The 14,430-nt window shown below is 40.2% G+C and overlaps 1 protein-coding gene across 3 annotated transcripts in view; it reads right to left on the bottom strand.

Annotated features, from left to right (window-relative positions):
* The window catches only part of PPP2R3A (protein phosphatase 2 regulatory subunit B''alpha), a 64,923-nt gene that overhangs the window by 38,587 nt on the left and 11,906 nt on the right, over nt 1-14,430 (bottom strand). For 2 of the 3 annotated variants that reach the window (XM_061636500.1, XM_061636501.1), the window contains exon 2: nt 6,296-8,693. In XM_061636500.1, the coding sequence (XP_061492484.1) occupies nt 6,296-8,269 (1,974 nt within the window). In that variant the 5' untranslated portion in view covers nt 8,270-8,693. Of the gene's footprint in view, nt 1-1,863; nt 2,341-6,295; nt 8,694-14,430 lie in introns of those variants that run through there. The other variant, XM_061636502.1, reaches the window with a different exon arrangement.

Genomic DNA, 14,430 nt, shown 5'->3' with positions numbered 1-14,430 from the left:
AAGGCACATAACAACAACCACTGGTTCATGCTTCTCACATTCCATGTTCCTTTTGTGTATGTTGTACAACTCCGGACTCTCCTTTCACATCTTGTCACCTCAGCCTCTGGGCTTCCTTTCTGCTTTGACCCAGTTGTGTCATTAGTCACACTGCTACTTGTACTTGTCTGTTGGTCTTTCCCAGTAACTTGTTGAGTGCCATCTGACCTGGGGGGTCTCATCTTTCAGCACTATCTTGTGTTGCATTTTGGATAGTCTATTCATAGGGTTTTCATGGTAAAAGGTATTCAGAGGTGGTTTACCATTGCCTTCCTCTGAGTTTGGATGCATCTTAGTCTGGTGTCTCAGCTTTGACCATTCTGTCTTGGGTTACCCTGCTAGGAGTCTAGCCTCTTGGTCTAGACTTCTGGTGGCATTGCCCTCACCACTTGTAAGCAATTATGAAATTTCTTCCACCCCTTCCAGCCTAAAAATGAGGCTCTGACTGTGATGAAGGAAGAGTGGAAGAGGAACAACGGTGCCAAGAAGAGGAAAAAATATGGGACTTTGATTCAAACCATTTGTACCAATATTTCCTGAGAAAGCCAGGGAGTGATGCACAAACAGCAAAAGGGGATGTAGTCCTTGCTGCATAAGAATGTAAGATACTGAATCAGGCCAATAGACCATCTCGTCCAGTATCCTGTTCTCACAGTGGCCAACCATATGCCTATGGGAAGCCTGCAGGCAGGAACTGAGTGCAAGAATACTCTCCTCTCTTGCGGTTTCCAGCCACTGGAATTGAGAAGCATACTGACTCCAACCATGGAGGCAGAGCACAGCCATTATGGCTGTTAGCCACTGATAGCCTTATTTGTCTAATCCTCTTTTAAAGCCTTCCAAGTTGGGGGCCATCACTGCTGTGAAGTTCTTTCTTTTGCCTGCCCTGAATTTTCCAACATTCAGCTTTATTGGATGAATTCTAGTGTTATGAGAGAGGGAGAAAAACTTTTCTCTATCCACTTTCTTCATATGATGCTTAATTTTATACACTCCTATCATGTCACCTCTTACTCATCTTTTGTCTAAACTAAAAAGGCCCTTCTTGCGTTGAGAGCCAGTGTGGTCTAGTGGTTAAGGCGTTGGTTCGAATCCCCACATAGCCATGAAGCTCACTGGGTGACCTTGGGCCAGTCACTGCCTCTCAGCCTCATGAAAACCCTATTCATAGCGTCACCATAAGTCGGAATCGACTTAAAGGCAGTACATCTCCTTGCGTGTATATCAGCAGCAGAGTCAAAAATTGCTGTTCTGTTTGCATGCTAAAACATATATTTGCAGTTCCCCAATTAATGTAAAGCTACATCCTTAGTGAAAGTTAAAATAACTTTTTCTTCTATTTACTGTCAGAAGGTATTTTCGCAGCCACAAATAATATGTGGAATACACAAACACAATTGTACATCCCTTCTTCCATTGCCATTGGGTTTTAACCTTTAAAACATATTCTTAGCAGTGCATAAAACAAAGCTTTCCCAATGCAGCTGGCATTTAGGGTCACTAAGGATGGAACGTAGCATGTAATGAATAGAAACATACAGGAACATTTCTTTCTTTGGCAAGTAGGAGACAAGCTGTAATTATTTTCAGCTAATAAGCTTTATTAGTGTTAATATTCTTATCCTCAAAAGGAAAATACTTTTGGACTCTTCCTCTTGTTTACCAATAGGACATTTGTGTGCTAAGCCTGGAACGCCTATTTTTAAACCTATGGTATCTGGTGCAAATAACCTTCTGAAAATAGAAAAGCCTGAGGGAGACACCGCTCCATCCCCATATCCAATAAAAAGATACAAAGAGAAAGGAAAAAAAGCATGTTCAAACCTGGGCCTGCTGGAATAACTTCAACCTCTTCTTAAAGCGGGATGGAAGAACAAAATCACAGCCTTTTGCAAGGAAAGCTAACTCTCCTCGTAAATCTGGGTCCCTTCGCAGAGATGTTTCCTTGATCATCATCTTGGTTAGTTCCTGAGCAAAATTTTGTCTTTCCAAAAGAGATATAAAGTCGTTCCGGGAGATCACTTCAGCTACAATGAGTTATTTTCTTGTTTTGGGTTTCTTTTATGGTCAGGAAGTTCTAAGTGAAACATACCTTGTTTTCTTCTTATTCAGTCACTATACCCAATCGCAAGGCCAGAGTACCTTTTTCCTGACATTCAAATAATCCCTGAGCATGAGTATCTCCGGATGCCTCTTTGCAATTCTTTATCAAGAGGCATGATCTACACCAGAATCTATGTCCCTGCTGGCTACATGACAGTCAGACAATCTGTCCTTGGCTTGTGATAGAGCTGCGGTATTGTGGGAAGTGAAGTACCCACCACCACTACCAGTGGTGCTAAAGTTAGACATACTGCAGAAGTAGCTAAATATATCACCTTCCCAGATAGTTCTTATCTTATGAGCTTCAGAGGTGAAATTTGAGGTGCAAATATACAACCATCAGCCAAAGCTGGAAGCAAAAACATACTGTAGCTTTGTGTGAAAAATTGTGTTATGAGATGCCCATCTTAAGAGCACATATTTTTCTAATATGAACTATGTACTAAAATACTTAATTGTTTGCTTTTCTTTCTTACTAAGGAAAAATTAGCTGTTTCCTACAATCCAAAGGAAATATACCAGGAAAAAATAACTGGCTGAAAAAATAATTGGCTGATTATGAAGCATTTTTCTTCCACATTCAAAGGTACTAAGAGTGCATTTTACTCATATTTAGTTTTATTGAGTTCATTGGGACTTACTCCTTAATAAATGTGTTTAGGACTGTGCTGCCCATGGGTTTTTTTTTACAAGTATCAGGTACAGTCTTGGATAATCATTGGATAATCAATTCAAGCATAATAACGCAATTATTTAAATATGGGTTTTTAAAGAAGACATTACTTGTATTTATTTTTGCTGTACATTTCACTTTTAAAGCAAAGGCTGATTCTTGTGCGAAATGATACTGATTGATTTCAGAATCTCACAGTAGTTAAAAACCAAGCCCCTCTCTGTATGACCTTATGAAAATTCTCAAGGAAGTGAAGCAGTTTGGAAAGGCTTAATTATGGATACTCTTCTCAAAACCTGAGACTTAATGCTAAAAAAAAGCTTTTGTTAAGTGCTACGGATTAACAGTTATTATATCAAAGCTTTGTTTCAAAATTTACAAGGAATTTGATTGCTTGCAATTACAGTTTGGTCTGGAACTCAACACAACAGAAATGCCAGATTCTATCATAGTGACACTCTGATCTGAGACATGAAAAACTCCATCTCAAGTATTTATTATTTTAGTATTCCAGAAGGGATAATACAACTAATGCCAAATTGCCTGTTCCAAGAAATGATGTAAAGGATGAGCAGGTTGATAGATATGTGGGTTCTCAATCAAATCAGGAACAAAAGTATCAGCAGTTGAGTAGTATTCAAGGAATTTATTTAGCAAATAATTTTTTTGCAAACTGCAGATTTTGTTCATCCTGGAAATTCTAAATATCATACTTGTCAATACAATTTTGTCTCCTTTCCTATTTATTTTATTAAAATTATCTATATGCCACATTTAATCTCAAATAACATTTCTTGTTAACATTTCTTAATATTGCTAGCAAGGACTTCACCAAGAGGACATGAGACGCAAATATAGTTTCAAATTAAAATTATATTACCCAGTCATATGGAGCAAGAAATGACAGATGTCCAAGATGGATTCAGAAAAGGAAAAGGTATCAGAGATCATATCGCAAACATATGTTGGATAATGGAACAGACCAAGGCCTTTCAGAAGAAAATCACCTTCAGCTTTATAGATTACAGCAAAGCCTTTGATTGTGTAGATCGTGAAAAACTATGGAACGCTTTAAAAGAAATGGGGCTGCCACAGCATCTGATTGTTCTGATGCTCAATCTATACTCTGGACAAGAGGCTACTGTAAGGACAGAATATGGAGAAACCGATTAGTTCCCAATCGGAAATGATGCGAGACAGGGGTGTATTTTATCACCCTATTTGTTTAATCTATATGCAGAACATATCATACGTAAAGTGGGATTGGACCAAGATGAAGGAGGTGTGAAAATTGGAGGGAGAAATATAAATAATTTAAGATATGCAGATGATATCATACTCTTAGCAGAAACTAGTAATGAGTTGAAATGAATGCTGATTAAAGTTAAAGGGGAAAGCACAAAAGCAAGACTACAGCTGAACATCAAGAAGACTAATGACAACAGAAGATTTATTTAACTTTAATGTTGACATTGAACTTGTCAAGGATTATCAATACCTTGCCACAATCATTAACCAAAATGGAGACAAAAAGAAATTAGAAGAAGGCTAGGACTGGGGAGGGCAGCTATGAGAGAACTAGAAAAGGTCCTCAAAAGCGAAGATGTATCACTGAAGTCAGGATCATTCAGACAATGGTATTCTCAATCTCCATGTGTGGATGTGAAAGTTGGACAGTGAAAAAAGTGGGTAAGAGAAAAATCAACTCATTTGAAATGTGGTGTTGGAGGAAAGCTTTGCACATACCATGGACCACGAGAAAGACAAATAATTGGGTGTTAGAACAAATTAAACCAGAACTATCACTAGAAGCTAAAATGATGAAACTGAGGTTATCATACTTTGGACGCATAATAATATTTATTTATTTATTTATTATACTTGTATACCGCCCCATAGCCGAAGCTCTCTGGGAGGTTTACAGTAACTAAAAACAAATACAATTTAAGATATATCTTTTTTTAAAAATGTAAAACACAATTTAAAATTTTAAAACAATATAAAACACATGCTAAAATGCCTGGGAGAAGAGAAAAGTCTTGACCTGGAGCCGAAAAGTTAACAGTGTTGGCACCAGGTGCACCTCATCAGGGAGATCATTTCATAATTTGGGGGCCACCACTGAGAAGGCCCTCTAACTTGTTGCCATTCTCCAAGCTTCCCTCGGAGTAGGCACCTGGAGGAGGGCCTTTGATCTTGAACATAGTGTACAGGTGGGTTCGCATCGGGTGAGGCGTTCCATCAGGTATTGTGGTCCCAAGCCAACAAGAAGACATGATTCACTGAATAATGCTGGGAAAAACAGAAGGGAGTAGAAAAAGAGGAAGACCAAACAAGAGATGGCTTGATTCCATAAAGGAAGCTACAGACCTGAACTTACAAGATCTGAACAGGGTGGTTCACGACAGATGCTATTGGAGGTCGCTGATTCATAGGGTCGTCATAAGTCATAACCAACTTGAAGGCACATAACAACAATATTTAAAAATAAAAATTGGATTCAATGTTTCTTTTTCAATCTACACCCACAGTAATTGTGTTTTATATGTTTTTTGAACATCTTTGTGTTTTGAAACAGGTACATCAAGATGATTAATTTCCACAATCTGATAATACATATAGGAAATTGTGGTTGTATAGAGGCAATTCTTTCTATCGGGCTATAGAAGTAATATTCCCCATCATGCTATAAGGAACTAGTCCAAATCCAGAATCATTAGCCTGATGAGTATATAGTCATAACAGGGGAACAGAAATACGGAAAGCCTTTCTGGGGGAAAAAACATGTTCACTCAATTTTTCCAGTTCCAGTCACTTCCTCTCTCATACCATTCAAATCAGATATAAAACTATACCAGATCTAGTAAACAACTTCTAATCTAGTTGGTTTCCAGTGCCGGTTTTAAAGAGGTGTGTTCATATTTGGATATGCACCTACCTTTTCATGTACTGAAAATAATTTAAAATAACTTCAAAAACCGTTCAAAAATGTTCTGGATACTGAGGGAGAGGAACACACAGTGAGCATTATCCAAATGAAGCCTGCAATACTTACACCAAACTTTACACACATCTGTTGCAGCAGTACTAGTCACACACTTCTGGAAATTGTTCTCCAAGGTACAGCTTGAAGTACCACAAAAACCTATGAAATTGGATTTATCAGGGCCATGGCAGGACATAATTAATGAGCATGCATCCCATGGGCAACGACTGCTCCACAGTACCACCTCCAACTAGCTAATCTGTAGACAGAATACATGCACACTACCCATAACAAATGCATGTTTCTATTTTACCATGCGGATAAATGATGGGAAGTCCTAAATGATAGTAGATTTTCACATTATATGTCTATAGAGTGAAACGTACAAGCATATACACAGAGTATATTTTTTTGTGCAGAAGTGATATTCATGTGGGAAATTCATTGTATGTGAATGGTCCCTAACTATTAGTAAAAAAGATTTGCAGCCTTACCTTTATAACCTCTGGTATCTGCTGAATAAGTGATGGGACAGGTTCTTTGGCAACTGTGCCTATGTAGCTTTGCTGGACAGCTGTGATGGAGGGAGTGGCCAAAGTTTCCTGAAGGATGTGCATAACTTCCTTCTCTTTTGATAAGCTTCCTTTGCCCATTCGGAATTCTACAAGTTCCTGGGCAAAGTCTTCAATACTCTCCAGGATTCGCAATAAAAGGGTTTTGTCTTCATCCTCAATTTTATGACCATTGGTTTCCATGAGTTTTGATGCAGAGGAAGGAGCACTTTTGCCTACAGGTGAACGGGCTTTACCTTTATTTTCAAGAGTGGGAGATAGGGTAATACCCTTCAGACATGCAGAATTACTATGATTAGTGGTAGTCTCTCTCAGAGTAGTCTCCATTTTCTGTGAAAAATGCTCCAAATCCAGTAGAAGTTTGTCTATCTCTTCTTGATTGTTTTTTCTAGATTCTCCTTTTGAAATCTGAACAGTACAATCAAAGCCTTGACTGGTGGAGGTTGCATGGGTAGAGGTTTGGGCCAGCATTACAGGTTGCAATACAGTAGGTGGTGTTTTAGTTGGATCTACAGCAGGGTCTGTCCTTTCAGTGCTTTGCTCACTGCTCTCTGAATTCTCCCATCTTCCTCTCCTCTTAGCACTTGATACACTGCCCAATTCCTTTTCTCTGTCTGATTCTTCCATAATGTACAGAGTTTCTGTGGGAGAAATGCAGTCTGACGGGTTTACAGATAGTAACTGAGGTAGTGCACAAGCATCATTTCTAGATTCGATATAGTCCTGCTGGTTATTGACATGCAAAACATCTGAAGAAAAATCTACAGTGGGGATGTGGATAGGTTTTGCTGAGGCATATGCGTTAGTGCTGTTCTGGCTACCTTGTAAGTTTGAAGTGGGAGACTGTCTTGTCACAAAGGATGGGGAGGATACAACATCTTCGTATCTAGGTGGCTGTTCATTGCCAAATATTGGGGGGAAATGAGACTGCTGCAAAGCAGATAAACTATTAATTAGTTCTACCATGTCACCAGGCTCAGTGAGCCCAGGCTGTCTAAACTCAAAAGGCAGTTTTTTAAGGTAAGAAGAAAATCTTGTCATTAAATTCATATAGATAATTTCAGAATTGGCTAAGGAATCATTCTCATTTCCTCCACTGACATTACCTGAAGATTTCTTCCTGATGCATTGCTTTATTATATCAGTACATTTTTTCAAGTCGTCTGAGCATTTGAGCAAGATGTCCAAGCACATCTTGATATCTCCACTAGAAGAACCATCCAGCTTGTGCTTTTCCAAAATTTGTGTAAGAAAGCTATCCTCATAGAAAGTATGCATCGGTAAGGGAACTGTAGAATTCACATTTCCCTCTGCTGAAGTGCTGCTGACCTGCCATTTCTCCTCCACTGAGGAATTACGTGACAGGGCAAAGGGAGGAGGGGAATTTTCATCATTGCTGAAATGACCATAGATCAAGTCAAAATCTAGGGACCTTCTATTGAATGGATCTGACTTAACTTTTCTTCCTTTTCTATAGGTTACTTGATTGGAAGAATTTCGGAGTTTTTCAAATGAAAATTCTTTTATTTTTCCACTAGCAAGATTTATGGCTTCTCCAGTTATATCTTTCAGACTTCCAGCGCTTTGAACTGAAGACCCCTTTTTGAGCCTTGGATTGCAAGGAAGGATTTGGTGATAATCTTCATTCCCAGTCAAAGAAAGGGAATTTTCAGGCATTGAAAGTCTGCGGGTCAGATCTGAACTTTTAAGGTTGTGTTTAGGGACTTTAATCAGCTCTGCACAAACACTATGGTGGGCTACTGTGCACACAGCTCCCTGCTTAAATACCTGACATGCCCCACTGCAGTAATGCACAGCACCTTGAAGTCGACGATCTATCACAACACTGCTATAATAATTAACTGTTGTTACTACACGCCTATAGGTTGCTGCCATAATGTGAATTTCAAGTACTATGAACTGAACTAAGATGGTTCCAAGCTGATTTTGTTAACTAAGGAAATAATCTTACAACATGGAGTAGTCCATTGTCAATGGTAAGGTAGATATCTGTGAGAAACTTAACACAACCAGGGTAATGTGAAGGCTAATTTAAGGCACACTGATTACATGTCATTATTTATTGAGATGCTGAAAAGTTGTATCCCGCAGCAAGTGTACCATAGTAATGTAACATTGCTCCCCTTCTCTCAGTCTAAATAAATGTTAGAGGTAGAATTGTAGAACTTCACTTGATGAAAAAGGAAGGAATTATTTCCTCTTGTCCTAATTTGCTGCACTGAGATTCAGATACCATGTAGAAGCAAAAAGCATGTAGTGTGCTTGAATGATCCAACTGTTCCATTAATGTAGAAGATACCTGCAATTACAAATAGTAAACATAATGTGCAATATGAACTCAGACTCCACTATTACTTTATCTTTTATGCAGATAATACTACAGAAGAATCCTATTCATGCTTACCAGGGCTGATTAAAGACATTTGCTGCCCAAGGCAAAAGAAAAGATGGCGCTCCCAACTCTCTCTCTCCAATAACAGAAACTGATTGACTGACTAGCAGTTGAATCTTACTTCAACATTGGCAATGGGATAGCATTCTCCATTGCATCCTAGGGTGGAACACTTGTTTAGGGGGTGCATGACAGGCCATGTGGCACACACACTTCTGATCTCCAACAGGGGGGGATGGGTGGGGAAGCTCAGGAGGAATGGCTGGGGGCTGTTATTGCTACCCCTCCAGCATTTCCTTGTCTCATTTTGCCTAATGTTTACTCAGAAGTAAGTCCTACTGTATTCAATAGGATTTACCCCTAGTAAATGCATTTAGGATTGCAGCCTTAGTCATTTTATAAACGTCACGAGTAATCTCTGTATGAATATGATGTAGTTCCTTATATTGGATGAAATGTTGTTAAGTCACAAGTCATTCACGTTTTGCTGTATCTAATGCCCTTGCAAAACCAATGCACTATTTACCAAGTATATCAAAGTAACTGTTGCAGAGTAACGAAATTAGGTATTTGAGCGTCTGAGTGAGCTTCATGTATTTGAATCTTTGCTAAAGATTACACCTTCCCTGCGAATTAGTCAGACAGAGACTTTAAGCTTTAAAATAAGAAATAACTACTTTATTCTGGAAGTACATATTTGATAGGAAAGCGTTCTACATCTAGCTAACTAGCTAAATTGGAGATGCAAACACTAATGTTTGCCCTCATGCTTGGAGGAGAGGAAGAGACCAAAAAGATGTGTGCTCTCCCTCTCAAGAGAAAGAAGAAGAAGAAGGAAGGAGGAAGGAGATGTGGTCAACATCCTATGCATATCAGTCTAGCAGGAAGGGAGAGTCAGCAGGAGATCAAAGGATAGGTATTAGCCTAGCAAACAGGAGGTCTCCTCTCTAGCTACCCTTTTTAACCCCATGCTGTCCCAACCCACCAGTTCGAGTTGAACCACATATTCCAACAGTAACTACTTCTGCAATTAAACAACATTATTTTTTTTATTTATTATTTGATTTCTATCCTACCCTTCCTCCCAGTAGGAGCCCAGGACGGCAAACAAAAGCACTAAAAACACTTTAAAACATCATAAAAACAGACTTTAAAATATATTAAAACAAAACGTCTTTAAAAAACATTATTAAAAAGCTTTAAAACAGCTTTTTTTTAAAAAAAAGAGAAGGTTTAAAAACATATTAAAAAGCAATTCCAACACAGATGCAGCCTGGGTCTATATGTTTATTTTAATACTTAGAAATAAAATAAATTAAAATGTTTAAACCATCTACACAGGGTCTCAATGAAATTAATATGACAGGAATTGGCTGCAACTAATTTGCCTGATTTTTTTCAGTATGGGGCCAGGATGCTAAAATGTAAAATAAAATCTTCCACCTTAGATCACAGGTCTATATGGAGTATTTTATTAAAAATGAATAAAGCTTTACACTTCAGTATCTGGAGTTGAAACTGCTAAATCAAAATTCAGTGTCAGTAGTCAATTCATTTAAATGTTTATACAATTTCAATAAGACAAATGTGGCTGTAGTGATTTGTAGACAATTTTCAATTTTATCTGTATGTCCAAGATAACAAATTGCTGACAACTCCTCCTTGGCAATCCTTTACAGTATCTAAAACATCACTATTGCTATGCATTTTGTCCATATTCTTTGATATCCATGCATGAAGATTCTAGCTATTTGACTGATCACTGTGAATCTGATTCTTTTTTAGTAATCATTTGCATGCCACAGAAGCATCATAACATAAATCCCTTTAAATCCCTGTGATGTTAAGGTGGTTACAGAAATACAAAGGGCATTTGTGGATAGGACTGATTGGGTTTTTTGTTTTTGTTTTTTAAATGGAATAAGTGGGGTTTTTAAATAATGTCCTGTGAACTGTGGACCAGAGCAGGTTGCAGAGACCACAGAACTATATTTGATCTCAATGGATCACACAAGCAGTTGTCACTCTCTAGTGTGGGCATAAATCAATGCATTGACTTAGGCTGATAACCAAAACTAATAGAGACAAGGACAGTGATGGATTTCCTCCCAATGCAAGTAGCAGCCTGCTTCAGGATCATTGCAGGGGAGGGAAGGGTTAATTCACCCCTCTTTGCCTGCTCAGATTCAAACAATTACCAGCCCTCCCCAGCAGCTACTAGTTGCATTTTAAAAACATCTACACTGAATGCAGAAACACATTTGATCTCGTTTAGTCTTATAAGTTGATTTGCCTACGGCTTTAAAAGAAGATTAGACAAATTCATGGAGGACAGGGCTATCAATGGCTACTAGCCGTGATGGCTGTGCTGTGCCACCCTAGTCAGAGGCAGCATGCTTCTGAAAACCAGTTGCCGGAAGCCTCAGGAGGGGAAAGTGTTCTTGCACTCGGGTCCTGCTTGCGGGCTTCCCCCAGGCACCTGGTTGGCCACTGTGAGAACAGGATGCTGGACTAGATGGGCCACTGGCCTGATCCAGCAGGCTCTTCTTATGTTCTTTTACTAGCACATTAGTTAATAGACCTGTTTTTAGCTCACAAGAACAAGAGATATTATATGTTTTATACAAAAATAAATTCCTTCATTATTATTGTAACTTTTTTTAAAAGGAATGTTATCATTTTCACAAGCTTTGCAGCAGTGGACTTCTGGGACAGTCCTGCACATATGCAATTTTTGCTGCAGGGCCTTTCCTTTTTCTCTTTTACAGAGCAATCCTACCTTGAGGATGCCAGCGAAAATTAAGCTGGCTGAAGTTACGTTGGCTTAAAGTACACCAGATCCTAACTCCATTCAGGAGCCCTTGGGAGGGGAATGCTGTCTTAGTCAGCAGAGCCCAGTGGAAAGAAAACAAAAGCAGCAAAAAACTGCTATTGTATGTTTTTACTTAGACTACCCTTTTTCCCCAGCTTAATTTACACTGGGACTGGAGGTTACACGACTGAGCTGTAGGATATGGCATAAGTCCCCCTCCTCTGCCACATTCCTGGAACACCCCTTTTTGGGACTTATGGCAGTTTAATTGATGCTGATCTTCACTGAACCAGCCAAGCCCTGGATGAGCCAGGATGAGGGATTTACGCTGGTATAGCCCAGCTCAGCTGGAAATGTTTTTTTGGGGAAGTTTGGAGACCCATGGAGGGGAGGGGGCTGGAGACCCATAGACAGGGGTAGGGTTGCCAGGTCAGAAGCATCCCAAACCCTGAGATTTCAGGGGCAGGCCCGAGTGGTGTCATGGGGAAGGCCCGAGTGGTGTCATGGGGACAGGTCTGAGTGATGTCATTAAGCCTGATACATTAAGCATCAACCACAGTTGCTTGGAGCATACAATTCAAACAAAAACATTTATCTGATTGGAATTAAGATAGAAATCTTAACTAAAAGATGGAGCCTGGGTAGGGAACATTTAATCTAACCTACTTGCTTCTGGCAAAAAGGGTTTAAGTGCTCTCAAGCCAGGCCAGTCACCAGAAGGCCATTGTAGGAAGAAAGGTGCCCAGTGTTGTGGAGATGTTAAATGGGAGCAATCAGGAGCAAAGATGGATGCCCCTGAAGGCTGCAATTCTAAACACACTTACTAAGGGACTATGCCCCATAGAACTCAATAGGACTTACTTCTGAGTAGATATGGTTTGGATTGTGATGTTGGTAAAGCTTGACTAGGGATCCTCTGCAAGGATATCCATATCCAAGCAGAGTTGGCAACTCCTTGTCTGGAATGCCCTGCCCCTACCTTTTAACATGGCTGCTCCAAAACTCCTTTACAGATTTAACCCTTCACTTCAGAAAGAGATTTGAGAAATGAGTAAGGGTTAGAAGATTATCTACCCTTGCTATAAACTCACTTTCACAGCCAACCCAATTCCAGTGAATAATAATTGGCAGAGAGAAAACACACATGGTTTGGTCTACCTTCATAGGCAGCAGCTTGGGAACAACAATTGCAGCCATGCTGCCCAGTATGTGAATTCTGTTACCACTATTGGGCAAGAAACGAACTGGCATCATCTGTGGGTTTAAGGGGGTTGAGCAGAGTGCATGGAACCACTGTTGTTGCTTAAGTTCTGCAGATGTAAAGGAATGAGGATAAAGGTAAAGAAAATGCAAATAGAAAAAGTATGATGTCCTAAATGCAATACCATACTAGCACAACAAGATTCCTATGAGTAAGGCAGAAAACTCAGCATCCCACAACCAGTCGGGATTCAAACCAAAAACCAAAACTAAAAAAAAACTGGCAACCAGTCAGCCAAGGTCACAGAAATCCCCATGCAGCACAACTTGACCTGGGCCCTGCAGTTAGTGCAGAATGCTGCGGCACAATTGCTGACATGAGTAAGACCCTATCAGCACATAATATCTCTGCTCTGAAATCTGCACTGGTTTCTGATTTGCTACCAGGTCAAGTTCAAGGTGTGCTTTCTATGTTACGGGTGCCACATAGTACTACTTCTGCTCTTGTAAGAAATCAATCCTTCAGTGTGGCAGCACCTACACTTTGGAACTCCCTGCCTATTGACATTCGGCAGACGCCTTCATTTTATTCTTTTCAGCACCTGCTAAAAACATTTTTGTTTAGCCTATGCAGGTATGTAGAAGCTACCCAGGTATGCAGAAGCCAGCTACGAACTCATTTTACAGAAGTTGCGGGGGGGGCTGACATTTTGGTGTATATCTCTTGAACCAGACCACCTAGAAACTTTTTTTTAGTTGAAAGCTGAGAGTCCAGGGATTAAGGTGACTCACCTGGAGACCCAGAGTGGACCCAAAAAACCTGGAGTTTCCAGGCAAAACCCAGAGCTGGCAACACTAGACAGGGGTAGGTTTGGAAATCCTTGGAGGAGGCAGTTTGGAGACCCTTGGAGGGAGAGGGTTAAGTCTGGAGGCACATGGAGGGGTGGGGGAGGTTTGGAGACCTTTGGAGAGGTAAGGATAGGTTTGGAGAACTGTGGGGGTGAGGGTAGGTTTGGAGACCCTTGGAGAGGAAGGGGGAGACCTTTAGACCCTTGGAGGAGAAGGGGGAGACCTGGAGACCCTTGGAGAGGAAGGGGGAGACCTGGAGACCCTTGGAGAGGAAGGGGGAGACTTGGAGACCCTTGGAGAGGAAGGGGGAGAGTTTTGCCAACCAGTGTATGTATGGGAGGAGCCTCTGGGGTTGGGGTGGGACTGGTGAGGGGGTGAAGGGACGGCTAGGGGAACCTGGCATTGAGTATTTGCCATTTTCTTCTATATACAATTTTTCTTATGATCCTCAAACTTCTCTGTTTGCAGTTAAGCCTATTCTTCCAGAAGAAATCTGAGAAAACCTAGCAATCTTTTCCTCATTCCTGGGAGAAGGACTGGTCCATCCATTGAATGTGTGGAACAACTTCCCCAGAAGCCACTGTTTCTTTGTCCCAGGTTATCTTGGTCTCTGATCATTTTTAAAGGACACAATCTAATCTAATTTCAGTGCAACCTAAGCATGTCTATTCAGAAGTAAGTCCTGTTGACTTTCATGGGGCTTACTCCCACGTACGTGGGAGCTAGAATTACAGCAGGTTACAGAGCAATCCTGAGTCATGGAAGCTGGCATAATTTACGCCA

This window comes from Rhineura floridana, chromosome 7 (assembly GCF_030035675.1).
Source record: "Rhineura floridana isolate rRhiFlo1 chromosome 7, rRhiFlo1.hap2, whole genome shotgun sequence".
In the NCBI taxonomy this organism is placed as follows: domain Eukaryota; kingdom Metazoa; phylum Chordata; class Lepidosauria; order Squamata; family Rhineuridae; genus Rhineura; species Rhineura floridana.
Note: the sequence above shows the minus strand (reverse complement) of the source record. Positions and strands in the feature narration are given on the sequence as shown.